This window comes from Dipodomys ordii, unplaced genomic scaffold (genome assembly GCF_000151885.1).
Source record: "Dipodomys ordii isolate 6190 unplaced genomic scaffold, Dord_2.0 Scaffold10, whole genome shotgun sequence".
NCBI classification, from domain to species: domain Eukaryota; kingdom Metazoa; phylum Chordata; class Mammalia; order Rodentia; family Heteromyidae; genus Dipodomys; species Dipodomys ordii.
The window spans coordinates 14,076,899-14,102,939 of NW_012267226.1; the positions used below are offsets into that span (position 1 = coordinate 14,076,899).

Genomic DNA, 26,041 nt, shown 5'->3' on the forward strand with positions numbered 1-26,041 from the left:
CGTACACCATCCATTAGGAATATTTCCTTTTTCTTCATGAGAAATATTTCTGATTTAAATCCCCAAAGTCTTAAAACAAAGTCTTAAACTAGAGTCTCAAACCAAAGTCTTAAACTAGAGTCTCAAACACTTTTTTTTTTTAAAGAAAAGCCACTCACCTATTTGAAGTCCTTTCTGGCAAGAGATGGGTAGTGAAAATCACTTAAATGGGCATTTGGCTTAGCTCTGCAGCGTTTTCTCAGATCAAAAGCACCTCAAGTGAAAGCCCAAACGAAAAAAGAAAACAACCTTCCATCTCTCGGCCTGAGAGGGGAGGGCAACCGCTCGGCCGGAGGCCAGAGCTGCTGGGAGCCTTCTCATCACCGGCCCCAGTAGCTACTTGCTGCTTCTGGTGACCTACGAGTCAACTGAGCACATTCTTCAAGCTTTGCTGGCGCTCAGAACGCATCACGAGCCAAGCCAACACCTTAAGAGGGTGGAGAGCTCTGCAACCAGGAAGACTCTGGTGAAATATTTATTCAGCAGTCACCTCAACGGCACACCAGCACAGCCTTTCTTGTTTGGCCAAAAGCAATCCGATGACATAATGAATCAAGACAGTCAGGCAAGTCAGCCAGAACCCAAGGATCCGTCTTGCGCTCCCCCTCTGTCACCTGACATTTTAAATGCTGGGCCATCACATGGAATTGACTATGGTCAATAGTTCTGGAACCCATCATGTTTTTTTTTTTTAATCTGTTTTAGAATTCTATTTTTTCCCCTTCTACTCGCATGCTCTGCTCAGTTTTCCTGTCATGTAGTCTTTCTAGCCTGACTCCCACACATTTTCTAAAGGAGTAGTTTTGATTTAAATATATCTTCTCAGCCAAGGCACAAACCACGCTCTTGGCACAGGAGAAAAACTGTCCCTACCTAACTAGGTCTCAACATTTTTAAAAATTTATTTTTATTTTTATTTTTGCCAATCCTGGGGCTTGCATTCAGGGCCTGGGCACTGTCCCTGAGCTTCTTTTGCTAAGGCTAGCACTCTACCACTTAAGCCACCCTGCCACTTCCAGGTTTTCTGTGTATGTGGTACTGAGGAATCAAACCCAGGGCTTCATGCATGCTAGGCAAGGCAATGTACCACTAAGCCACATTCCCAGCCCCTAGATCCCCCATTTAACCCATTATTCACCAGCTACCAGGGCCATCTGCAATCCGCTAAAAGTTGCATTTCACGGCAGGGTTTTCCTACAAACTTTGTCCCCTTGAGAGATAAGCCTGGTTTCTTTTGTTAATATTGGGCCTGAAGTCTTTAAGAACAAACCTTAAGACATTCTGATCACAAGCAAACTACAGGTGTTGGAGGTCAAACAACTCAGGGGCTGTCATATGATCCGAGCTGAAAGCATCTTACCCTTTCTGTCTCAGCCACTGAAGCTTTAAAGGCTCCCTCCCAGCTTTCCTGAATGAGAACAGGGACGCAAACGACGATCTGAAGCTCATTCGACAAGGGGCAGATGGTTTTTGATTAAGTAGGTTTTTTGATCTTGATGCTTGTAATTCCACAGAATCTGCCCAAGAAAATTGGATTTTTTTTGCATTGTTAAAAAAATATTTCCAGATAGACTCCAAAGAACGAAAACTTTGCTCTTGTTTCTACCCTTTCCCTCTATGCAGTCTAGAAATGGAGGAAGCATCCTCATACCAAGGGATCTCTGGAATGGAGCTGCCATGTCAAGCAAGTGCTGTAACCATTGAGCCACATCCCCAACCCATATCCAATTGCTATGCTGCTGGAATTTAAATTCAGGACTTCAGTGTTGCTAAGTAGGCACCACCACTTGAGCCATGCCTCCAAATCACTACCCTCATTTATAGATTAAAATAATTGGTAGTTAGGCACTGGTAGTTTGCACCTGAAACCCTAGCTACTCAGGAGGCTGAGATCTGAGGATTGAGGTTCAAAGCCATCCTGGGCAGGAAAGTTTGTGAGACTCTTTTATCTCCAGTTAACCACTAAAAAGCCAGAAGTGGAGCTGTGGCTCAGGTGGTAGAGCACTAGCCTTGAGCAAAACAGCTCAAGGACACTACCTAGGGCATGAGTTCCAGTTCCAGGGGACTAGCACACACCCAACAAAACATGGTGAATTTCAGTGACATAAAGTGTCCTAGAGTTAGAAGTCATTTATGGAGTTGGCCAAAGTTGCAGAGGGATGGTGGCTCCTCTGCCACCTTTCCCTCCCCCTCTCCCTCTCTCCCACTTTCTCCTCTTTGCAGTCCTTCCTTCCGCCATCATCATCCCACTAAGGGGTTACTGTGCTCCACGTTTTTTATTTGCATAACTTTATTTAATTCTTACAACCACTCTGTCAGATAGGCAGTGTACTCATTCAAAGATGAGAAAATTGAGGTTTATAGAGAACAAATGACTTGAACAGACTCACACAGACAGAGTCAGCATGCATATTCTGGTTTATTAGATAACCACGTTTGGGTTCCGATACTTTGTCATCAAGACATTATTATAGTAAATATTCAGTTCATAAGCTGGGCACCAGTGGCTCAGACCTGTAATTCTAGCTATTTAGGAGGCTGAGATCTGAGGATTGAGGTTTGAAACCAGCCCTAGCATACAAACCCAAGAGATTTTTATCTCCAATTGACAAGCAAAAAGCCGGAAGTGGAGGTAAGACTCAACAATAGCACTCCAGCTTTAAGCAGACCTGGTATGGGCATATACACACACACACACACACAGACACATACACACACACACACACACACACACACTTCAGTTCCCTCTTTTTAGAGCATGTTGTAAAATTTCTGTGGCTTAGAAGAGTCCTAAAATATGGATTGGTTCAATGGGAAACCATGTGAGTCACTGTCCACAAAGGAAAGAAAAGATTATTTTAAACTAAACTATTTTTTCTTACCATGTTGTGCTATCTCCTTCCTTAGCCTATAGGTAAGAGGCTGCTTTAACATCTGGCTAACATCTGTCTCATTGCAAAACTTCTTTCTTTGAATTTCTTCAAACCATTCACCAGTCACTCCTTGAAGCCATCTGATATCCCTCTTGGTCTTCTGAAGTTTGCTGAAATAAAACAAAAATGTCAAGGCATTCTTTAAATATATTTATATCTAGTGCCAACTCCTGGGTTGGGCTAAACTTTACATCATGCATATACTCTAAATCTAGGAAAAAAATGGTTCCAGCCATAATTTCCTTTTACGTATGGTGTATACATTTTATCCACATTCTTTTGTAAACAAGATACTCTGGTGTAAAATGACAACCAAAAAGTTTTCACCATAGAGTCATAGAGTCTATACTGACAAACTGGGTTCAGAGATGTGTTAAAACCTGACCTACTAATGCAGCTAAATGATGTTCAAATGACACATAGAAACTAGAATATTCTGGTTCTGATTACTCATTCACTCATTCATTAAGCCAGTAAATGTTTATTGAGCAATGTTAATCAATTGCTTATCAAGGCTCCATGTAAGGATTGGGGATTAAATAGTGACTGTAATAGGGAGATTCATATTCGCTCAATTTGTGGCCAAAGATAAAAGCTATCCTGAAGAAAAGAAATTACTAAACACAATAGTCTTAAGTCATGGAATTTCTTCCTTTCTTTTTGTGCCAGTACTGGGGCTTGAACTCAGTGTTTGGTACAGACTTTGAGATTTTTTTTACTGAAGGCTGGCACTTTATAGCTTAAGCCACAGCTCCACTTTGTGCTTTTGGGTAGTTAAATTGGAGATAAGAATCTTATGGAGCCAGGAACCTGTGGCTCATGCCTGTAATCCTAGCTACTCTTGAGACTGAGATCTGAGGATCACGGTTCAAAGCCAGTGTGGGCAGGAAATTCTATGCGACTCTTATCTCCAATAAAATGACTCAGAAAAAGCCCAGAAGTGGCATTATGGCTCAAGTGGTAGAGCACTAGCCTTGAGTGCAAAGAGGCTCAGGGAAAGCACCCAGACCCTGAGTTCAAGCTTCAGGGCCAGCAAAAAAAAAAAAAAAAGAGTCTCATGGACTTTCCTGTTCAGACATCCTCAAATCTCAGCCTCTTGAATAGCTAGGATAACAGGCATCAGCCACTGGTACCCAGAGTCATGGCATTTCTTAAACACAAGACATTAATGCCCATGAATGGCCACAGGGCAAATGTCCTGGCTTCCAGGGACTGTGGAATTTGAGTGAACATGAGCACTCCAGGACATCCCACCTGCGGATACCAAACCTGACTTCTTTATTCTCCTCCTGTTCGTTTCTACTTAGTTATCTTCTAAATGAAAACCCTCCCTAAGTCGTTAATTAAGTCACCACTGTGGTTTATATATTTTTTTCACCAAAATACATCGTGTCTATTTTAGAAGGCCTTTAGAAATGTCTGGAAATAAGAGGTGCCCAGATGGAGACAAACAGAGAGGAGGGGGAGTTTGAAGAGCATCGTCACCAGGCTCGTCCAGGGCTGCATCCAGTGAAGAAGCTGGGTCTGTTGTTGATTTCCAAACTTGAGAAGTCCTGATGTTTTGGGAAGTATTGTACATTGCTTAGCATCTCTGATCTTTATCCAGAGTCTTCCAGAAAGTACAAGTGTTAGGGGCGTTGTATTGCTGGGAAGATGAGAAGCAAGATGTCTGCAAAGTAGCCACTTTGGGGTTAAAGGCAATGAACTGTGATGGCTATAATCCATCCTCCTGCTTGGGGCTACGATACTGCTGTTTTATAAAAAATATTCAGGAAGGAAGCCAGAGGCCATCCTGCCCAGACTTGCATTTTGAAAAGCAATAGGCAGTAATCACTCACGTTCAGCTTTCAGAACTGTCACGGATGGTACTTTTGCCATAGTTATGTTCTGATAGGTGGAAACTACATCCATATTGCTAGGTCTTCCTGACAGTGTGGACCAAGTAAGCCCTCCAGGAACTTCTGATTAGCCAACTGCCTCTCACTTATTAACACCAAGCTCATCAGCCTCCCCTCCTCCCCATACATGACTTCCACATCCTCAGACCTCTCCCTAGTTGTGAGCCCCACCGCCCCAAGCCAGCACCAGGTCTTTGCCTCTCAACATATCTTTGTTGTTTCAGAAGCTACATGGATTCTCTGAAAAAAAAAAAAAAGAATCCTAACAAATGGGGCTCTGGTGGCTCATAACTGTAATCCTAGCTGCTCAGGAGGCTGAGATCTGAGGATCACAGTTCAAAGCCAGCCCAGGAAAGAAAGTCCGTGAGATTTGTATCCAATTAACCAACAAAAAGCTAGAAGTGGAGTTATGGCTCAAGTGGTAGAATGCTAGCCTTACAAAAGCTCAGAGACAATGCCCAAGCCCTGAGTTCAAGCCCCAAGACTAGCACCAAAAATAAACAGCCAAAAAACAAAACAAAACAAAGAAAAACCATTTAAAGTATAAATATTCCAGAGAAGGAGCCCTGGGAATAATTGTCAGGACAGTAGGTAAAAGTAGTCAACAGCCACAACTGTCAAGATTCAGATAATCAAAAACGGTCTTGTGTTTCCTGTTACTAAGTAAGCAAAATGGAAACAGTTCTGGCTTTTTGAAGTAAGGAAGGGCAACCTGGGAAGAGAAATGATGAATGACATAAGTTTCATCTCTCTGGGAACCTATAACTTGCCTTCCTTAACTTTAAATACCCAAGAGTCTGTGTCCAATCAAGAATAATTTGCAGTTCATGATGGTTGACTGAGCTTCCTGTGCTAAGAAGAACAGAATTATAAGATCAGTGTGCTGTCAAAGCATTCATTTTCCTGAAGCATAAAAGATCAAGTAAGAAAAGTAAGAAGGGAAAATTCTGACCATCAGTGGTATGTGAAACCAGAGAGTAGTATTTTTATCTCCAGTAGCTCCATCTATTTTTACATCCAGTAGGATTTGTTTAGAAGTAAGAGGTCTGTTGAGATTTAAAAAAACAAAAAAACTGGCCTGCACAAGGCTCTTCCTCGTTGTGTGCCACCCAATTAGCATGTGTAGTCCAACTCAGCCAATGAGAAGAGCCTTGGGGTTGCAAATGACATGCATTTAGGCAAATGACTAGTGCACAGATTGTCTGCTTAATTAGTCCAGCTTGACTCAACCTATCACAAGGGACTCTTGTCTACAGCTCTAATTTGTTTCTCCCTCAGGCTGATCAACTGCACTATATTAAGTCAGGTCTTTTCTTGCTGGGTCTGGCCTTCAGTACCCATGAGTCTTTTCTGCCCTGTGTGGTTTAGGACTTAGTTCTAACACCTCTTCTACATGCCACTCCCTACCCTGAGTTGGGTTTAGTTTTTCTTTATTTCCCTGCCTTGAGCCATGAATGCCATCTCTCCCTTCCTCTGGTGTGTCTTCCCTGATTGCGCCCCATTGACCTTTACTCGTCACCTTTCCTTGTTTATCTTTATTCTGAGCCAACCTCTCCCCATTCCCCCCCCCCCCCCCCCCCCGCCCCATACTTCCATGACTAACTATGCACTAAGCATAAATGCTAGTTGTCTCTTTTATCTCTCAGTTCTTGGCCCTAACTCCCTGCTCCCTGTTTCTGGCCATTCCAAATTGACTACTAGATCGTAGGAAAACCATACAACTAGGGTTAGCTTCTACACAGACATTGTGGCCAAATAGTTCACTTGCTTGGATTTACTTTTCTCATTTGCGAGAGGTCTGGACAATCTGGTGGACTGTTTGCAAAGAAGGTGTATACACCCCCTGTCTTCAATTTACAATGTGACCTGCATCTCCTTCCAACAAGAGGAAATGTCTCTTCCACTGCTCTCCAGAATCTGGGTTTGTCTTGTGCTAACAGAATAGAGAGAAACTGTGAGACTTCTGAAGCCAGACCTCAAGAGATCTTGAAGGTCTTCTAAGAGGCAGATCTTCTTCCTCTTAAAATCTTGAAACACTGTATAAGTTTAGGCTCTGTTTAGGAGGGGGAGAGAGATGGTTGGAAGGGAGAGAGGAAGGGGGAGAGCAAGAGGGAGAGGAAGAGGGGAGAATGAGAATGTCTGTACTGAGAGAAGCCATTTATACCATCGGATCCCAACTTACCCCCCAGATGACTGGGCCACATGCAAGGTTCCACGCAAATCATCCAGCGGAAACCAGCCCAAGTGGCTGTTTCTCAGAGTCATAAACTAATGAATAAGAAATTATTTAAAACCTTTATGTTTGGGAGTTGTTTTTATATTAAATAAAAAATGAATACAAGTGAGATTATCTTAAAGATACCTTCTGATCCAAAATGTATTGCAGTTAAAAATAAAGCAAAAATGTCAGTATTGCTAAGTAACACACACACACACACACACACACACACACACACACACACACACACGGGAAATCTTATAAAGCTGACGAGGATTTTGAGGCAGGTGAATTAGTAACTATGAGAGTTTACTAATGGCAGGAGATATGCATTGAGTTTCCTTCTGTCTCTAGAATTTTGCTGTCATTATTAAGAATCCCCATTATAGCCCGGAGTTGGTGGCTCATACCTATAATCCTAGCTACTCAGGGGCTGAGATTTGAGGATCAGAGTTCAAAGCCTGGGCAGGAAAGTCCTTGAGACTCTTATCTCCAATTAACCACCAGAAAACCAGAAGTGGTGCTTGGCTCAAGTGGTAGAGCACTAGCTAGTCTTGAGCAAAAGAAGCTCAAAGACAGAGCTCAAACCCTGAGTTCAAGCCCACAACTTAGCATCCTCACTATAAGGCCTCAGGTCCTCATTTACAGAGAGGATGTGGAAACCAGGCCGACTCTGAAGACTGGAGACCTTGAACTAGAGTGTGAGCTCCAGGCTCTGATTCTAAATCCTGTGTTCTCTGAACCACCCTTATCACCTTCTTAGTGAACTACTAACCGTGCTGATAAGCAAGGCCATGGCTTTACGTCTCCAGTGGAGGTAAAAAGAGGTGGCGATGTCATTCAAAATCCTTGAAGAGAGAGCAGTGATAGATGCAAAATTCCACAGCAAACTGGGCTGTGTCCCAGAAGACAGGAATTATTGTTTCCATGCTGTTCTAGGCAAAGTGGCAAATATTTCTCCAAATAGCTCTCCTTATCAGGTCTTCTTGCTGAGGGCATCAATTTGGTTTGTTTTTTTTTTCCTGGTTTTTCTGTTTCTCTTTTTCTCCTCACTGATCTTTCCCTTCCATTTGTCTCACCTTCTTTTTTTTTTTTTTTTTTTTTTTGGGTCCGGTCGTGGGGCCTGAACTCTGGGCCTGGGCGCTGTCCCTCAGCTCTTCAGCTCAAGGCTAGTGCTGTACCACTTGAGCCACAGCGCCACTTCCGGCTTTTTTCTTTTTGCTTATGTGGTGCTGGGAATCGAACCCAGGGCCTCAGGCATGTAAAGCAAGCGCTCTACCACTGAGCCACCTTCCCAGCCCCTTGTCTCACCTTCTATGCAGCTAGTATTTTCTTTTCACAGCTGACCTTCCTGTTCAGGCCATCTGATTACCTCTTGTTCTGTCTTCCAGGCAGCACAGTGTCCTGATCATCACCGGCCATCTGCTCAAAGCTTGAGAACCTCTGGCCTCACGTCCCCCAAATCCTCCTCTCTAACCTCGTCTTCTGTGTCCAGTCATCAGCTAGACCCAAATGAAGCTTCGAGTTATGTGAATCATGTCTATGTAAATGTGTGTCTTTCTACATAGGCCATCAGAGCAGCCTTTACATTTCCTTCCTACACGAGAAATCAGATGTATTTTTATTTCCTATTACCCAGCAACAGCCACACACCACCAAGTAGAAATGGAAGAAGGCATGGGCCAGGAACTGCATCCTGAGTTAGAGCTGAAACATAGAGGAAATGCATAATGGAGAATGCATCAGGGAGTCCATGCAGGATCTTTTGAAACCCTGAATCCCCAGATCAGGCTCACCATCTTGAGTAAGTATTGTCCTCTTGCTTTCCTGCTCCAGTTAGGTGATACTTTGGGGTACAGATTTCTTACAGTGCTCATTCCCAGGGCAAGGCTTCAGGACAAGTGTGAGTTCTCTCAGCCAGGAGGAGGCACGGGATAGGGAAGAAAAAGTCCTGTGGGTCCAGTGATATTATCCACAGGTAATAGCTCCTTTCTCAGTGGCTCCTCTGAAAAGATTGTTACTTGAGAGCCTTTACCCCTGACATCACAGCTTGATTTTTGGCTCAGCCCACAGCTAAGACACAAGGAGAGTCAGGGATTAGAAAAAGCAAGCCAAGGTATTGAAGGTATTGAAAATTTGATAATGGCAAAGTTAAACCACAAGGGGAAGTCTGGGAAGAAGGGAGGCTCAGATGAGGAAAAAAGGGAAATTATATAGCAAGCAACAACTATAGAGAATCCTTAGAACTCGAAAGGCAGCCACAAAACAATGAAAGCGGCATTGGAGCCAAGCTAAACAATGCAGCCCATTTAAACTGCTTGAATGGCTTGTGATGGAGACAGCTCACTCTCAGATAAAAGACGATCTTTTCTATATTAAAAAAAAAGTCCATGGTTACCTTCCTGAATGTTTACTTTTCACATAATGCAAAGCTATAACAGAGGGAAAATGCAAATGCTCTAAGTACAAAGAAGGATGAGTGCCATATTCATTTAGCTCATAGCTAGTCATCCTAAAGGAGGTACCTGGGAAATCCCATCCCAAGGCGAGACTTAGAGTTCAAGTCCATAGCTCTGTAGCCACAAAGCCTCCTCCTCTCTCTCTCTCTCTCTGGTTGGTCATGGGGCTTGAACTCTGGACCTCAGCTTTTCAGCTTAAGGCTAGCACTATACCACTTGAGCTACAGCGCCACTTCCGGTTTTCTGGTGGTTTATTGGAGATAAGAGTTTCACGGACTTTCTTGCCCCGGCTGGCTTTGAACCTCAATCCTCAGATCTAAGCCTCCTGAGTAGCTAGGATTACAGGTGTGAGCCACCAGCGCCGGGCTTCTCTTTTTATCTATGCTTGTCACCACAACTAGAGCAGACAGCTCCCAGTATCAGCACCATTATTTACTAAATTACACCGAATGTGTTGGTGTGTGCTGTCTGGATGTCTCACCAGGCTGTCAGCAGCTTGAGTTCAGAAAGAGTTTCTCATTCACTTGGTAGACCCAGGATCTACCAATGTCCCTGATTTGTGGCCAATCAATCAACATTTGACCAATTTTGGGGATAAGGAATAAGTTGCCATCACTCAGTCAGTATTTGACATCCATATGAGCTGATATTGCGTAGAAATTAAAAATGGGAATAAAAAGTGACTTTTCGCTGGGTGCTGGTGGCTCCCGTCTGTAATCCTAGCTACTCAAGAAGCTGAGATCTGATTGTTCAAAGCCAGCCCCGGCAGGAAACTTGGTGAGACTCTTAACTTCAGTTAACCACCAGAAAACCAGAAGTGGCACTGTGACTCAAAGTGGTAGAGTGCTAGTTTTGAGTGAAAAAGCTAAGGGACAGCGTCTAGTTCAAGCCCTGTGACTGACAAAAAAACCCAAACAACAACAAAAACACACAAAAAAGTGATGCATACTTACAATCTTAGCTACGTAGGAGGCTGAGATTTGGAGGTTCTCAGACATGGCTAAGGCCAAGGTCTGGGCCCTGGTAAGGGCTAAGAATGACATATCTTTATACAGATGCGCGGACACCTTCCATTGAAACCCACAGACCAAATGTGAGGTTACTACAGGAGCACAGAGGCAGCTCCGAGCTCAGAGCTGTGTGTGGAAGGCCCTAGAAAGGCTACTAGAACTGTCAGGCAGGCAAGCTCCAATAAAGTTCTGATCCATAGACAAAGCGTATGAGCTCAGCGCCTCGGATTCCTTTATTATCTTATTCATGGCTTCCTTCCAGAGACAGCTACATCCTAAATGCTGACCACATCCTCTATACTGCTTGTAATGTAGTTAGGGTAACAAGATACAACTGAACACTTGAATACCGAATACATTGTGTGCGTGTGTGTGTGTGTGTGTGTGCATACCTGTGTGCATGTGCCTGCCAGTACTGGGGCTTGAACTCTGGGTCTTGCTCTCTTGCTCAGCGTTGTTTTGGGGTTTGGGGTTTTTTTTTTTTGCCCATGGCTAGCGCTCTAGCCCTTGTGTTACTCCTTCAGTTTCAGCTTTTTGCTGATTGGACGTAAGAGTTTCTGCGGTTTATCTGCTGAGGCTGGTTTCCAATTACCAATCTGAGATCTCAGCCTCCTCAGTAGCTAGTATCATAGGATGAGCTACCAGTGCCTAGCTTCTAGTACATTCTTCTTAAGGAAAATAAAAGAAGCTTCTATGTAACCTTAGACCCATTTGTGGAGTGAGTATGATTGTTTCCAATCTGTTTGTCATTTATCATGCTGTCATTAAAACCTACAAGTATCAGACTCAACTTGATTCATCTTTTGTATCATGTTAGAAAATCAACTCAAATTTACCTGTATGGAATTAGGGTCAGCATTTAAGGAATTTAATGTTGCAACTAGAGACTCTCCTGCCTCCCGCCCCTCCATCACACACAGAACAAGTGTACAAGCCAAGAAAGATCTCAAACGGCCATTCAGGCTTTGCTGTAGGACACAGAATGCTCAGAAAAGGGCCTGAGTTTTCCTCAGTCACTGTCCTCAATGATTCTGGACAAGATTCAAACCCAAGATTTACAGCGCCCCGATGTGGGCTGACAGGACACACTGAAGTGAGAAATACCCTCCTCCTCCAAACACACACACACACACACACACACACACACACACACTCATTGAAGATGAGACATTCTTTTGATGACCCCTCCCACCCCCCCACCCCAAAGAGCCACTGTTTCTAAAAAGCCAGTTTGCTGCTCATCAAGGAAGAGAATCCAGGAACCAAATGTCTTCCTTCCTTCCTTCCTCTTCCTTTACTTTTCCCCTCTCCCTCTCCCTCCCTCCCTTCCTCCTTCCCTCCCTCCTTCTCTCTCTCTTCTCTTTTTTTCTTTGTCACGGGGCTTGAACTTAGAGCCTGGATACTATCCCCAAGCTTCTTTTGCTCAAGGCTAGCACTCTACCACTTGAGCCTCAGCACCACTTCCAGCTTTTTCTGTGTATATGGTACTGAGGAATGGAACTCAGGGCTTCATTCATGCTAGGCAAGCACTCTACCACTAAGCCAAATTCCCAGCCCCGGGCTCTACCACTTTTAACCGCAGCAGCTCCACTTCCAGTTTTCTGGTGGTTGATTGGAGATAAGAGTCTCGCATACTTTCCTGCCTGGCTGGCTTTGAACCATAATCCTCAGATCTGAGTCTTCTGAGTAGCTAGGATTATAGGTGTGAGCCACTGGTGCCTGGCTTCCACCCTCTCTCTCTCTCTCCCTTCTTTCTCTCTTTCTCCCTTCCTTCCTTCCTTCCTTTCTCTCTCTTCTTTCTCTCTTTCTCCCTTCCTTCCTTCTTTCCGTCCTTTCTCTCTCTCTCTCTCTCTTCCTTCCTCCTTCTCTTCCTTTCTCATTTCAATATCAGTTGTCCTTTATTATTTTTGCTTAAGAGAGGAGTGAGAGATAATACTCTGGACCGAAGTCCAAAGACAAAAGGAGGGACAGGAAAGTGCCTGCCTTTTCCCCTGGCTTGCTGGGCACCTGCTGCCTGGCAGGCTGCCCGCCGTGGCCATGGTTTGCCGCTCTCAATCCAGTCCCCCTCCACTGCCAGGAAGCTGAGTTCAGCTTCTCCCCTGGGCCATCTGCAGCCAGGGAACAGACCCAAGCTCCCTTGCTAGGACTGTTTTGAAATCTGCCCACTCTTCCTCTCATCCGACCCTGGTCACAGGCCTTGGACCTTACCTCAATTATACGTCCAAGGCCTGGCGTGGTGGTGCATGCCTGGTACTTGGGAGGCAGAGACAGGATAGTGATTTAAGCTGGCCTGAGGAAAGTACTAGACCTATCTGAAAAACAAACTAAAAGCAAAAGGGCATCAGGCATGGCTCAGGTGATAGAGTGCTGGCCTAGTACAAAAGTCCTGATTTTAGTCCCCACTGCTGGAGAGAGAGAGAGAGAGAGAGAAAGAGAGGGCTTCCAAGTAGTTCAAAGTTAATAGAGGACTTGACATTCTGTAGTATTCAAATAAATTACCTCATAGTAGACTCAAGGTGTAGAGTCCATCTGGATTTACTAGCTTCAGTGTGAATACCACAAACTCACTAGACTAAGTTCATACCAAGGGTCCTTATTCCTTTCTCCTGCAGCCAACCAGTCACCAAGTCCTACTAATTTGACTCTTCAAGTATTTCTTCAGTCTCTTATCTTCTCCTCATTACTAGTGAAGGTACCTGGATTAGTCGTGCTGGGAAACCTATAATTGTTTCTCACAGTTTGGGAGGCTGGAAAATCCAAGGCATTAGCATCTGGCAAGTAACTCATGCTGTGTCATCCCATGGTGGAAGGCAGAAAGGCAACATGGCAAGCCCACGAGAGGGGCCCAACTTGCTTTCAGAACAAGCCCTCCCTCTGTATTAACTGCTCCTGCAATAACATCACCAATGCATTTAGGAGAGCAGAGCAGTAATGACCCAGCCACCTCTAATTAGGCCCCACCTCCCAACATTATTGTATTGAAGATTACGTTCCCAATACAAGAACCCCGAGAGACACTTTAGTCCTCTTTGCACAACTCTCCCCTGATCCAGACTGCAGCCAGAGCCAGACACCTAAGGAGAACATTTGACTTGCTTCCCAGGAAGGAAGGCAGGTTCAAGTCAAAGAAGGAGCCAGCATCAGTGGCCTACCACTGGAGGTATAGAATCTTCATCTTGGGGGAGGGGGCTGAGATGGAGCTCAGGTAAACTAGGAACAGAAAAAAGTACCTGGGCGACTTGAATGAAAAATCATCATTGGTTCAGGGGCACTGTTTGGAAATAATGTCATTTATGGTATTTGTGAATTGCTTTTTAGACCTATGCAAATCACTTAACCCCCCCAAAAATGCCATTTCTGTACCCTTTTCTCTTCATGAACTCTCCTTCAGGATCTGGGAAGCCAGAACAATGCTTTAGAAGTTGCCACTTGGGGAAATGGAAAGAACACTAGGAGCAGGAGCTCAGCAGAACCTGGAGAGGGTGGGGTCTGCAGTGGCTTTGAAGGTGCAGACAACTGCCCGAGGGAGTATGTTACTTGTAAACTTTCAAAGACTTTTGCCCGGATGCCAGTGGCCATGCAATTAAACAGCTGAGGAGAGACATGATCTAATTTATTGGACTGTCCAGTTGCCTTCTCTGGAGCCAGGTCTTTACCGTGACCTACAAGGAAGAGCAAGTTTTGGTGGGTGAGAAGGGGGATTGCAGAAGATAGAGGAGAAACTGCTGTCCTCACCGAGGAAGAAAAGCATGGAAATACCAGAGAGAGGATAGAGAGAGCTGGCCATACTCCTCCTTACATACTTCTGCATGGGAGAATGGGACCATTGCCAGAACTCTACTCCACACCAACACACACTGAGCCTTGAGTAAAACACCTAACTCCAGACTACCAATGGAACAGCTTTCAGCCAACAGAACCCTTAGTTGGCCACACACTTCCTGAAAAGGACCTGCTCAACAAGTATTGAAATCCAGCCAACAAGTTACAGCCGCCTTCCTATAGGTACTGTCCCCAGAGTCAATTTGGTATTCCTTCATGCCCCAGAGAGGAAAGAACAAGAAGCCCAACCACTCAAACAGCCAATGCCACCCACACTGGGGCCCCACTAAAGCTGGGGCCCAAGGCCAAGATCTAACCAGCCTCTGGCTATCACAATACGGTGTTCACCTACACTCAGGGGGCAGAAACTAAAACGAAAAACAGAGGAAGCAACGTGGATTTTTTTCCAGTTGTTAGACAAACAGCTCCAGGGGCAAAAGGTTCCCTTTGGTTCAGCCAAGCAGTTAAAGCCAGAAAGTACTAGAAATCAGGTCTATTCCGTTCCTGCCAATCACAGTCCTTTGCTTGGACGCCAGGCTTTTCTCCCAACCGTGAGGTTTTTCTTGAAGTCAGCAGTCCCTCAACTTATGCAAAGGAAGGGATATAGGACACATACCACAGGTGAGGTGGCGTGCCCAGGTGCCCAGGCGGACCGGATAGAGTCCCCTAAGTATACATTAGAGTCATCTAGGGGCTTGAAGAAATTACTGGACCAATTTGGTCATGGAAAAATTCAGGATGTGTTTGTGTGTGGGGGGGGGGGGATCCTAGCATTGGTAATTTTGAGACTTTCCCCCAAATGATTGTCATTTCAGCACAGACCGAGGATCTGTGTCTTAGTAGAACCTGTGGTCTGAGATCCACCAGGACGGCTGCCAGGCAGACACATCCGAGACTGCCATTAAACTTAGTGCACAGGTGGACGCACAGAGGAGAGAATCAGGGTGAGCGCAGAGAAAGCAAATGTAAGGTGGATCTCAGCCCCTGAGATGCCAGCCTTCCATCAATGGAGTCCAACTGGCTGGCCATGACCTCCTTAGAAAATCCAGCACTGTGCTTTGACTTGGAAGGGGCTGTAAGGAGGATGCCTGGTCCTAGAGTAGCCCATCCACAGGCTGGCTTAGAGACTCCAAGTACCCAGGCATGAGGGCCAGGACCATAGAGTGTAGCCCAGGGAGAAGGAGCCAGATAGAGAAGACAGCAGCAACAGCATTAGGGCTTCAAAGGCCTCTATCAAAAGGTCATCCAAAGGAGGACCAGGGGTTGAGAGGTGAACAGAGTATAGATATTTTGGTTTCCAAATTCTAGCTTCAGTTTTGGTGTTTGAAACCTTTTCACAAACCCTCCACTACCTATGGTGCCCTGAGTGACACTTTCTTCCTCTCCACCCTAAGGCCTTGAATCTGTGAAGCCGATTATGGTTCCTTCATAGGAGAGGAGACACCAGAGGAAAGCAAGGAGACAGAGAAACAACAGCACAACAGAACAACTCCCCAAGGGCAGAAGCCACAGGTACGAAGTGTAAAGGAGAAGAAATTGGGCGTGAAGAACAGTGTCACGTAACAGGGAGGGAAAGTCCTGCTCATTTTTTTATTTTTAAATTTTTTAGTGCTGGTCCTGGGGCTTGAACTCAGGGCCTGCGTGCTGTCCCAAAGCTCAAAGCTTGCACTCTACCACTTGAGCCACAGCTATAATTCTGGTGTTTTGGGTTTTTTTTAGTGTTTAATTGGACATAAAATTCTCATAGATTTTTCTTGCCGGGGCTGGCTTTGAACTGTGGTCTCCTGAGTAGCTAGGATTATGGACATAAGCCACCTGCACCTAGCAATAATTTTCAGGTAGAGAAGCAATTCACGAATAGCAATGAGATAATATCATCTAAGGGATGACAGGAGACAACCACAGAGATGGGGAAGGAAGGAAGAGGAGGACGGACTGTCCCCCTGCTCAGCTCCATGCTGCTGGGATATGTCCCCCAATAGGGGGATTTCACAACCTACCCAGTTGTTTCCACCTGAGTTACAGCAAAGAATTAGCAGATTGAGGAGTAGGGAGAAAGGGGAAATCCAGGCATTTATCCCTCTTCTTTTGCTTCATGCAGAACTTCTGGAAATGACCGTCTCTGCAACATCTCCAAATCCCCAGTCACACCTGTCACGAGTTCTAGATTCTCTCGAAGGAACCCAAAAACCTGGGACAGGTGTGGGGGGGGGTTGGATAACATCAGCTGTTACCCTTGTTTCTCCAGCCAGTGTATGCCGGATCTGGTTTGAACTGGCTCACAAAGGCAAGCTGTTAGATCCTCAGAAATTTTGCAAGGTGGCTATTACATTATTGTTAGCTTGAAATTGGCTGACACAACCAACCAAGCACAACATTTTTAAATTATCTTTATTATTCTATTATTATCTTTTTCTCTATTTTCCTTCCTTCCTTCCTTCTTCTCTCTCTCTTTCTCTTTCTCTCTCTCTTTCTCTCTTTCTTTCTTTTTTGCTGGTCCTGGGACTTGAACTTAGAGCCTGGGCACTGTCTCTGCGCCTCTTTGTGTTTGATCCTAGGGCTCTACCACTTGAGCCACAGTGCTACTTCTGGCTTTTTCTGAGTAGTTTATTGGAGATAAAGAGTCTTATGGACTTTCCTGCCCAGGCTGACTTTGAACCACAATCCTAAGATCTCAGCCCCCCGCAAGTAGCTAGGATTACGGGCATGAGCCACCAGTGCCCAGCTTTTTAAAACTTATCTTTAAGTTATTATCTTATTATCTTTAGTTATACAAAGGCAGTGCCATATAACCAAACAGATTATGAATATAATGCATCTTGGTCAGTGTCACCCCTCAACATTCTCACCCCTTTCATTCCTTCCCTTCCCTTATTTTTCTTAATTTTGTGATATATACAACGAATTCTTCCCTTCATTTGTCTATCCATTTCCCCTTGATCCCAGTCCCCTCTTGGATTTACCCATTTCCTGGTGTTCGTTTTGTGGGACTTTGACCTAATCTTTGAAAAAGATTATAGTATTTAAGCTCTCCACAGAGTTTGTTATACTTCAGGTTAATTCATTTGTAACCACTTGTATACCACCCGTGTTTACTTATAGGTTTATAGGCACATTCTAGCTACTACAAATGAAGGAAACCATCTAACCTTTGTTTCACTGTGTCTGGCTTACTTCACTTAATATCATTTTTCCAAGCCTTTCCATTTCCTTGCAAATGGTTCAATATCATTCTTTCTAATAAATGAGTAAAATTCCATTGTGTGTATATATAATATATAATCATATAGAATTATACATAAGTATATTATATATATATATATATATGTCACATTTTCTTGATCCATTTGTCCATTGAGGGGCATCTGGGTTGATTCCATATCTTGGCTATGGTGAATAGTGTTGCAGTGAACATGGTTGTGCTGGTGGCTGCCCTTGTTTGTATTCTCTTAGATAAATGTCCAGGAGTGAGATTGCTGGGTTATAGGGTAGTTCTATGTTTAGTTTTTTGCAGAAACTCCATGCTGCCAAGCATTTTTTACCTCCTTCTTTTTCAAGAGATCTAGTTACCAGCACACCACTGCATCCAGTGTGGGAGTTCAGGAGGCTTCCTGTTACTGCCAATCCCTGGGGTGTCTCACTGAGCCCTGATTGTTCTCTGAATTCTTTTGTCATGGTCTAGTCGATTCATTACACTGCTTGCTAGTTTATACACAGAACATATACACCAGGAGCTCCTAAGGAGCTTGCTTGGCTCTCCCAGAATAGAATATGTTCAGGTTTGTTTTGTTTTGGTTTGGTTTGGCTACTTGTATAGTCACCATGCCTACTGTTTATCCTCATGACTAAGTCATTGTGCAGCACATTCATGGTGTGCTAAGTTACAAACCGACTCTGCTTCTGTTGGAAAAACATTTTGGGTCTGCATTCTGCACGGAAGACCTCAGTGGGTGAGCACAACTCATGTGAGGACCTCTCAAGCAAGCGTTGCAGCTGCTTTCGGCCACTGCTACCTGCCTGGAAATGCCATTCCCTCTGACAGCAAGGGGTCTAGCACCAGGAATGCCCTCCGGTGACAATCACAAGCTTTATGTTGCTTCATTTGTGCTTCAGACTGATCAGCTATAATTTAGGGTTCTTACAATCCTCTTCGCAGGTTCTATTAACTCCATCAAGTGGCTCATGAAGTCCGGGAGACACATTTGCTGGCTTATTTTAAAGAACAAAGGCTACAGATGAAGCAGTGTAGAGGGCAAGGTATGTGGGAAGGGGCATGGAGTCTGTCCATCCTCTAGATGCCTCCTTCAGGAGCCTCTACTGGTTCTCATTCCTGGAAGCTCTCTAAACCTCACCCATGTGGGTGTTTAGGGAGACTTTATTACATAGGCACAATCAAAGGGTGATCAACCATGTTGAAATGGGAAGGGACAAAAACCTAATGCTAACAGACTGGGTGGGGACCCAGCAAGGCCTGTTAGTTCAGATTCTTCAGCATTTCTTGAGAAGTTAAAGATCTACCATCTGCTATGAGGCCCGATAGTCAGAGAATTTCTCTTATGCACAGCAGCACCAAGGTAGGGTGAGGGTTTGTTGGTAGCTGGATTGGAGTTTCCATGACTGTCCTCGAGGAAGAGAAATTCAGCTTTCTATGGCCTACTTCAGGGAGGGAGCTATGCACACAACTACCTCCCAGCTGCAATCTATCATCCTTTCACAGTACCAGAAATCACCCTATCTAAAGGACAATCAGGGGGCTGGGCATGTGGCTTAGTGGCAGAGTGCTTGCCTAGCATGCATGAAGCCCTGGGTTCAATTCCCCAGTACCACAAAAACAGAAAAGAAGGAAGTGGTGCTGTTGCTCAAGTGGTAGAGTGCTAGCCTTGAGCAAAAGCTCAGGGACAGTGTGCCCAGGTCCTGAGTTCAAACCCTAAGACTAGTAACAACAAAAAAAAAAGAAATAGGTGCTGGGAAGGTGGCTCAGTGGTATAGTGCTTGCCTCACATACATGAAGCCCTGGGTTCTATTCCTCAGTACCACATAAACAGAAAAAGCCAGAAGTGGCACTGTGGCTTAAGAGGTAGAGCCTTGAACTGAAGAACTCAGGGACAGTGTCCAAGCCCAGAGTTCAAGACCCAGGACTGGCCAAAAAGAAAGAAATAGAATAAAGGACAATCCGGTCACTTGATGGATACTTCGAGATGAATTACCTTCCTGGCATAGGAAGTAGAAAGAAGAGCAGGAAGGAAACTGAAAGGCATTCCTCTAACTGTACTATTGGATGAGTTCAATCACACATCTTCTTACAAAAGCCTCTTCCTGAAGCTCCTTCTTATTCTGTTTCAGCATACGACCAACACCATAATTCATAAAAGGAAAGGTTGATATGTTTGATTTGATTAAAGGAGAACTTACTCTGCAAAGAGATTAATGGGAAGAAAACTTTTGCCAAACCTATATTTTACAAAGGACTTGTATCCAGAACACACACATACACACACACATATAATATATATATATTATATATATTATATATATTATATATATTATATATATATGATATATATTCTGGATACATATATATTTATCTATATGTATATATAAGAATCTCAAAAGTCAACAGGCATGGTGGTTCCCTCCACTAATCATTGAGAGGCAGAGATTTGGAGTATTATGGTGGCGAGGACCTGTCATTCCAGCTAAGTAGGGAAGTACATAGTTGAATCACAGTCTAAGTTGGCCTGGGGCATAGACTGAGACCCTATCTCTCTCTTTTTTTTTTAATAGTCCAGTGGTCTTTTATTTTTTTACATCTCTTAGGCCATGAATTCACAGGGACTAGGTTCCCACGGTTCTCACAGTGTGTTTCTTTGGGTGGAGCAGGCTGGCGCTTCAGTTAAACCCAGGTTTCTTTCTCTTGGGCTTCCTTCTTGTCCTGGTCGTTTCTGTCCCTTGTTTCAGGAAGCTATCTTAGCTCTTAGAGAGCTTAACATGCTCAATCAAGACATCAATCCTCGTGGCAAAGATCTTGCCCTTAACTGACTTGTTCACAACAATGCCACCAGCACACTGGGTAACACTGTAGACCCGTCTACTTTCACCATGGTAACACGTGTGGGACATTCCTTTTTGAGCAGTCCCCATTCCCTCCATGTCTACAATATCACCCTTCTTGTAGATTCTCCTGGATGTGGCCAAAGGAACACCTTCATGTTTCCTGAAAGTCCTAGAGAACATCTATGGGGTACCTAAAAATAATCAACACAAACTGGGCACTGGTGGCTCACGCCTGTAATCCCAGATACTCAGGAGGCTGAGATCTGAGGATCACAGTTCAAACCTAGACTGGATAGGAAGATCAGTGAGAGACTCTTATCTCTGACAAACTACTCAGAGAAAGCTGGAAGTGGAGCTGTGGCTCAAGTGGTAGAGCTCTAGCCTTGAGTAAAAGAAGTTCAGAGATAGAACCTAGGCCCTGAGCTTAAGCCCCAGGGCCAGCACAAAATAAATAAAAAAAAAGAAAGAAAAGAAAAATCAAGGACTGGCAGAGTAGGTTAAGTAGCATAGTGTCTGCCTACTAGGCATGATACTTTAAATCCAAACCCTAGTAACACACACACAAACACACACACACACACACACACAAATTAACAATCCTTACCAGGTGTCTATGGCTCATGCCTATAATCCTAGCTACTCAGGAGGCTGAGATCTGGGATCGTGGTTTGAAGCCAGCCCAGTCAGGAAAGTCTATGAGACTCTTTTTTTTTTTTTTCTGGTTGTGGGTCCTGAACTCTGGGCCTGGGCACTGTGGGTCCTGAACTCTGGGCCTGGGCACTGTCCCTCAACTGTTCAGCTTAAGGCTAGTGCTGTACCACTTGAGCCCCAGCGCCACTTCCAGCTTTTTCTGCTTACGTGGTGCTGAGGAATCGAACCCAGGACCTCATGCATGCAAGGCAAGCGCTCTACCACTGAGCCACCTTCCCAGCCCCTATGAGACTCTTATGAAGTCCTATTACATGCACATAACACGTGCACACAAAAAAATAATCACAAAGTTTAGCCAGAGGTGGGGGCTTTGATCACAGTCGCTCTCAATTTCTTCTTTCATCATTGGAAAGCTAAGACAATGGAATGCGGAAACTCAGTGTCTAGAGCCCGTTTAACCGGGGAAGTCCAGCCTTTTAATAGGGCTGTTGACAGTGTCACCCAGGAACCATGCCTAAGAAGGAGGTGCAAGTGAGCTTGGGCTGTCAAATATCACTACCTGTGAATAACCAGCGTCAGAATACACATGAACGAAGGTGAAGAAGGGAATTTATGTACTCATGTGAAAGACAGCTTCAGGGAGGCCCTGAGCCATCTCCTGCCAGTTTGAAGACACTCTGTGCTAATTCAGAAGGAAAACATGTTTGCTCAGACCTTCAGCTGACCTTCCTTTGACCTTCTCCTGTTCATAGTTTTAAAATCATCTGTGCTGATGAGGAAGGAAAGTATTTTCTGACTAAGCTGAAGCTGCCATCCCTTTGTTCTTTACAGTTTCCTAGAGTGGTTCTTTCCCTTACTTAGTATTCCTTACATAGCCCAAAGTGTAATCTCTCTCATGAGGTACGGCTCACCTACGAAGCAAGGGAAGCTCTGATCACAAAAAAGGAAGGTTGATGTACAATGGGCATGCGAACATACCCATGTATGCACGGACAGTATAAAGAACAGGAGAAACTCTTAGCCATAGTGTTAACAGAAAGTATTTTGCCAGGCACTGGTGGCTCACACCTGTAATCATAGCTCCTCAGGAAGCTAAGATCTGAGGATCATGGTTTGAAGCCAGCCCAGGTAAGAAAGTCAGTAAGACTCTTATCTCCAATTAACCACCAGAAAACTGGAAGTAGCACTGTGACTCAAAGTGATAGAGTACTAGCCTTGAGAGAAAGAGCTTGGGGACAGTGCCCAAGCTCTGAGTTCAAGTCCCACAACCAACCAAAAAAAATATTTCAAAAGACAAATATTCGTGAAGACAAAAATAGCAAAGCAGCCTGCACATCTATCTTATCAAAAGAAACAGCCATAATTATTTTTATAACATGATAAGTATAAGAAATAAAACAGTAGTGGGGCTGGGAAGGTGGCTCAGGGGTAGAGCGCTTGCCTTGCATGCATGAGGCCCTGGGTTCGATTCCTCAGCACCACATAAGCAAAAAAAGAAAAAAAACCAGAAATGGCGCTGTGGCTCAAGTGGTAGAGTGCTAGCCTTGAGCTGAAGAGCTGAGGGATAGCACCCAGGCCCAGAGTTCAGGCCCCACGACTGGACCCCCAAAAAAAGAAAAAAAAGAAATAAAACAGTAGTGTAAGAGCTTAAGTTCCATTAAATATCATTTCTCAGAGATAACTCTTTTAACATCTTGCAATATTTCTTTATATAAAATGCAAGTATAAGCCAGGCATCAAGCCAGGCATTGGTGGCTCACACCTGTAATACTAGCTACTCAGGAGGCTGAGATCTGAGGATCACAGTTTGAAACCCAGGCAGGGCAGTCTGTGAGACTCTTACCTCCAATAAACTATTCGGAAAAATCTGGAAGTGGAGCTGTAGCTCCAGTGGTAGAGCACTAGCCTTGAGCACAAAGAGTCCCAGAGTCAGCACCCAGGCCCTGAGTTCAAGCCCCATGATTGACAAATAAAATAAAATAAAATGCATATATAAAAATTTTTTTGAGGCGATGGGAAGGTGGCTCAGGGGTAGAGCGCTTGCCTTGCATGCATGAGGCCCTGGGTTTGATTCCTCAGCACCACATAAGCAAAAAAAGAAAAAAAGCCGGAAGTGGCGCTGTGGCTCAAGTGGTAGAGTGCTAGCCTTGAGCTGAAGAGCTGAGGGACAGTGCCCAGGCCCAGAGTTCAGGCCCCACAACTGACAAAAAAAAAAAAAAAATTGAGACAGGACCTTGCTATGTATTCTAGGATGGCTTTGAGCTTTTAATGCTCTTGCTCTTAGCCTCCCAGGTGTTGGGATTACTAGTGTGAGACACAATGACCCGCTCATACATGTTTTGAGATATAAATGGTGGTCAGCAATTTTCTTGTACAAGAAGATGCTCCAAATTCCCTCGCTGCCCATCAGGTCCAGGTCATTTTCTCTCCTAATAATACCCCCAACTTTTAGTTGGGTCATTAATACCTACAACTGTATTCTATGTTTCCAGAGAGATACTGGTTTAAACGCCAGTCCTGCCATTTGTACACTGTGTGACCCTGGGTAATTTGCCCTTAACCTTGCTAAATTTCATTTTCCTCCCAGGCATCCCTGTAATCTTAGTACTCTGGAGGCAGAGGCAGGAGCATCCCTAATTTGAGGCCAGACCTTGTCTCAAAAAACACCAAAAAATTTATTTTCCCTTCTGTAAAAAGTTATTAACAATATCTCAAATATAGGTATTATAATACTTAGAATATAAGTGTTATTAGTAATTACATTGATTCTATTATTATAAGATTATCATAAATAACTAAAATAACATTCTGGTAATTTTCTGGATTTGAAATCTGCCTGTACTCTCGAATTTCAATGAGACACTCAAACTTTCTAAGTTAGGTCCTTCTCTATGAGAATTAAAGTGTGTGCCTGACAAAGTTATTAGAGGGGTTAACTCTGCATAACATGTTCAGTGCAGTGCCCAGTATACAGTAAGGGCCTAATAAATGCTAGCTGCTATTATTACCATAGTAATTACTATCATTAAATCAAAAGGCAGCACTTAATAAATGTTGATGTGGCCATCTCCTCTACCTCAGTCCTTTACTAATGAGAGATATCCAAGAATTCCATAACTAGGTCAAGGCCAAGGCCCGTCTTTCTAAATTCTGTCACACTGCTCACTAAAAACCTTATAGGCAACTTATATTACTAACAACATGCAGAAAGTATCCATTTCACTCAATTCCCCACCAGCAGTCTTTTCTGTTATCATTAAAGGGGTAACATGGTATTGTGAGATTAATTTTCATTTATGACTCTGAGGGTAGACACTTATTCTTCTGGTTTCTTTACAGTGAGGCTATCTTCTGCTATGAATGAATGCTTTCTGTCTTTTGTCTATTAACTTGGATCCTAGTGGCTTTCCTAAAAGTTTGAATAGACTATCTGTATATTAGAAAGATGATTATATTTAATGCAAATATTTTCCCAGTAAGCTAGAGCCGCAGAGATCCAGCAGGGAGCTCAGGAGAAAATTCTGTGGGCTCAGGAACATTTCTTTGGGTGGGGCTGCCTTCTGTATGGTGAGCATGATTACTCTCACAGCTTTACTTTCTGTCTCTGGCCCTGTATAACAATTCAATCCTAGGCTTCTAACTGTAGGATACTTAGTTGTACTTGTTTATCACATGTAATTGAATTAAACAGATCTCTCTCAAGTAGCTAACTTTCTAAGCTCTCTGTTTTTCCCCTCTTATTGTCCTAGCCAAGAGTTCTGGGAGCTTTTTCCCAATATAGTGAAGAGGCCCCTCTGAGTCCTTCAGATAGGCCTAATAAACTGTCTCCCAAAATGTCATTCTGAAGGTAGAAGCCATGTGTCCTGGTTTTTGATTTGGAAAATCTGATGATCATGTACATCAGTAGGCGAAGCAGAAGAGACAGCCAAGTTGACGAGTTCTTTCAGGCCTTTTCTCCATGTTTGTTAAGACCTATGCGTGTTAGCCTGAAGCAGGTGACTAAGGAGGTCCCATGGGGACGTCCTCACAGATAAGGGTGTTTGACAAGAGGGAGTCAGGAATTAACCAGGAGAAAAGAGAGTGCTAGAAATCATTGCTTTGGGCACTTGATCCAACCATCTACTTTCCTGAAAGTATTTTTATGTTAATATTTTTAGATCATTTAGGTAACTATCTTAATAGTTTAATAGCTACAGTTTTGGTTGTCTTAGTACTATGGCTCTTCCTATTGCTGCTTCATTTAGAACAAAAGCATCAGAAAACATGTTTGAGCCTTCCTTCCAACACCTAGTTTTGCCATCTATGTATAGATTTAGCTCCCCCTAAAGTCAACAGAAGATGGGCAACAGTGGTTCATACCTGTAATTCTAGCTGCTTAGGAGGCTGAAATCTGAGGATCGAGGTTTGAAGCCAATGCAGGCAAGAAAGTCTATGCGGCTGTTATCTTCAATTAAACACCCCCCCCCAAAAAAAAGGCCAGAAATGGAGCTATGACTCAAGTGGTAGAGTGCCACTCTTGAGTGAAAAAGCCAAGTGCTCAGTTCAAAATAAACATAGTCAACTGAAGTGGAGCCCATGGGCTACTGTAGAGGTCAGGTGTAAAATACCAAAATTCCCTTGAGTGAACATTATATCACGATTTCTAAGACTACAGTTGATCAGGAGCCAAGTCGGAAGCATCTTAAACGAACAGCTCCCTCCTTCATGTTACTTCTTAATCCTGCCCCTCGTTTTCTCCAGATATACAATGGGTCATGTAAGCTCCATCCTCTTCAGAGACAAGAAATACTTCTGATAAAACACATGGACAGGGGCTAGTAAGGTGGCTCAATGGTAGAGTGCTTGCCTTGCATGCATGAGGCCCTGGGTTCGATTCCTCAGCACCACATAAGCAGAAAAAGCCGGAAGTGATGCTGTGGCTCAAGTGGTAGAGCGCTAGCCTTGAGCTGAAGAGCTG

General features: G+C 44.0%; 1 protein-coding gene across 1 annotated transcript in view; it reads right to left on the reverse strand.

Annotated features, from left to right (window-relative positions):
- Exph5 (exophilin 5) overlaps window positions 1-26,041 on the reverse strand; it is a 49,858-nt gene that overhangs the window by 22,433 nt on the left and 1,384 nt on the right. The window contains exons 2-3 of the mRNA XM_013009478.1: window positions 2,922-3,082; window positions 1,400-1,556 (exon numbers count right to left, since the gene is read on the reverse strand). Coding sequence (XP_012864932.1) covers window positions 1,400-1,556; window positions 2,922-3,082 — 318 coding nt within the window. The remainder of the gene's footprint in view (window positions 1-1,399; window positions 1,557-2,921; window positions 3,083-26,041) is intronic.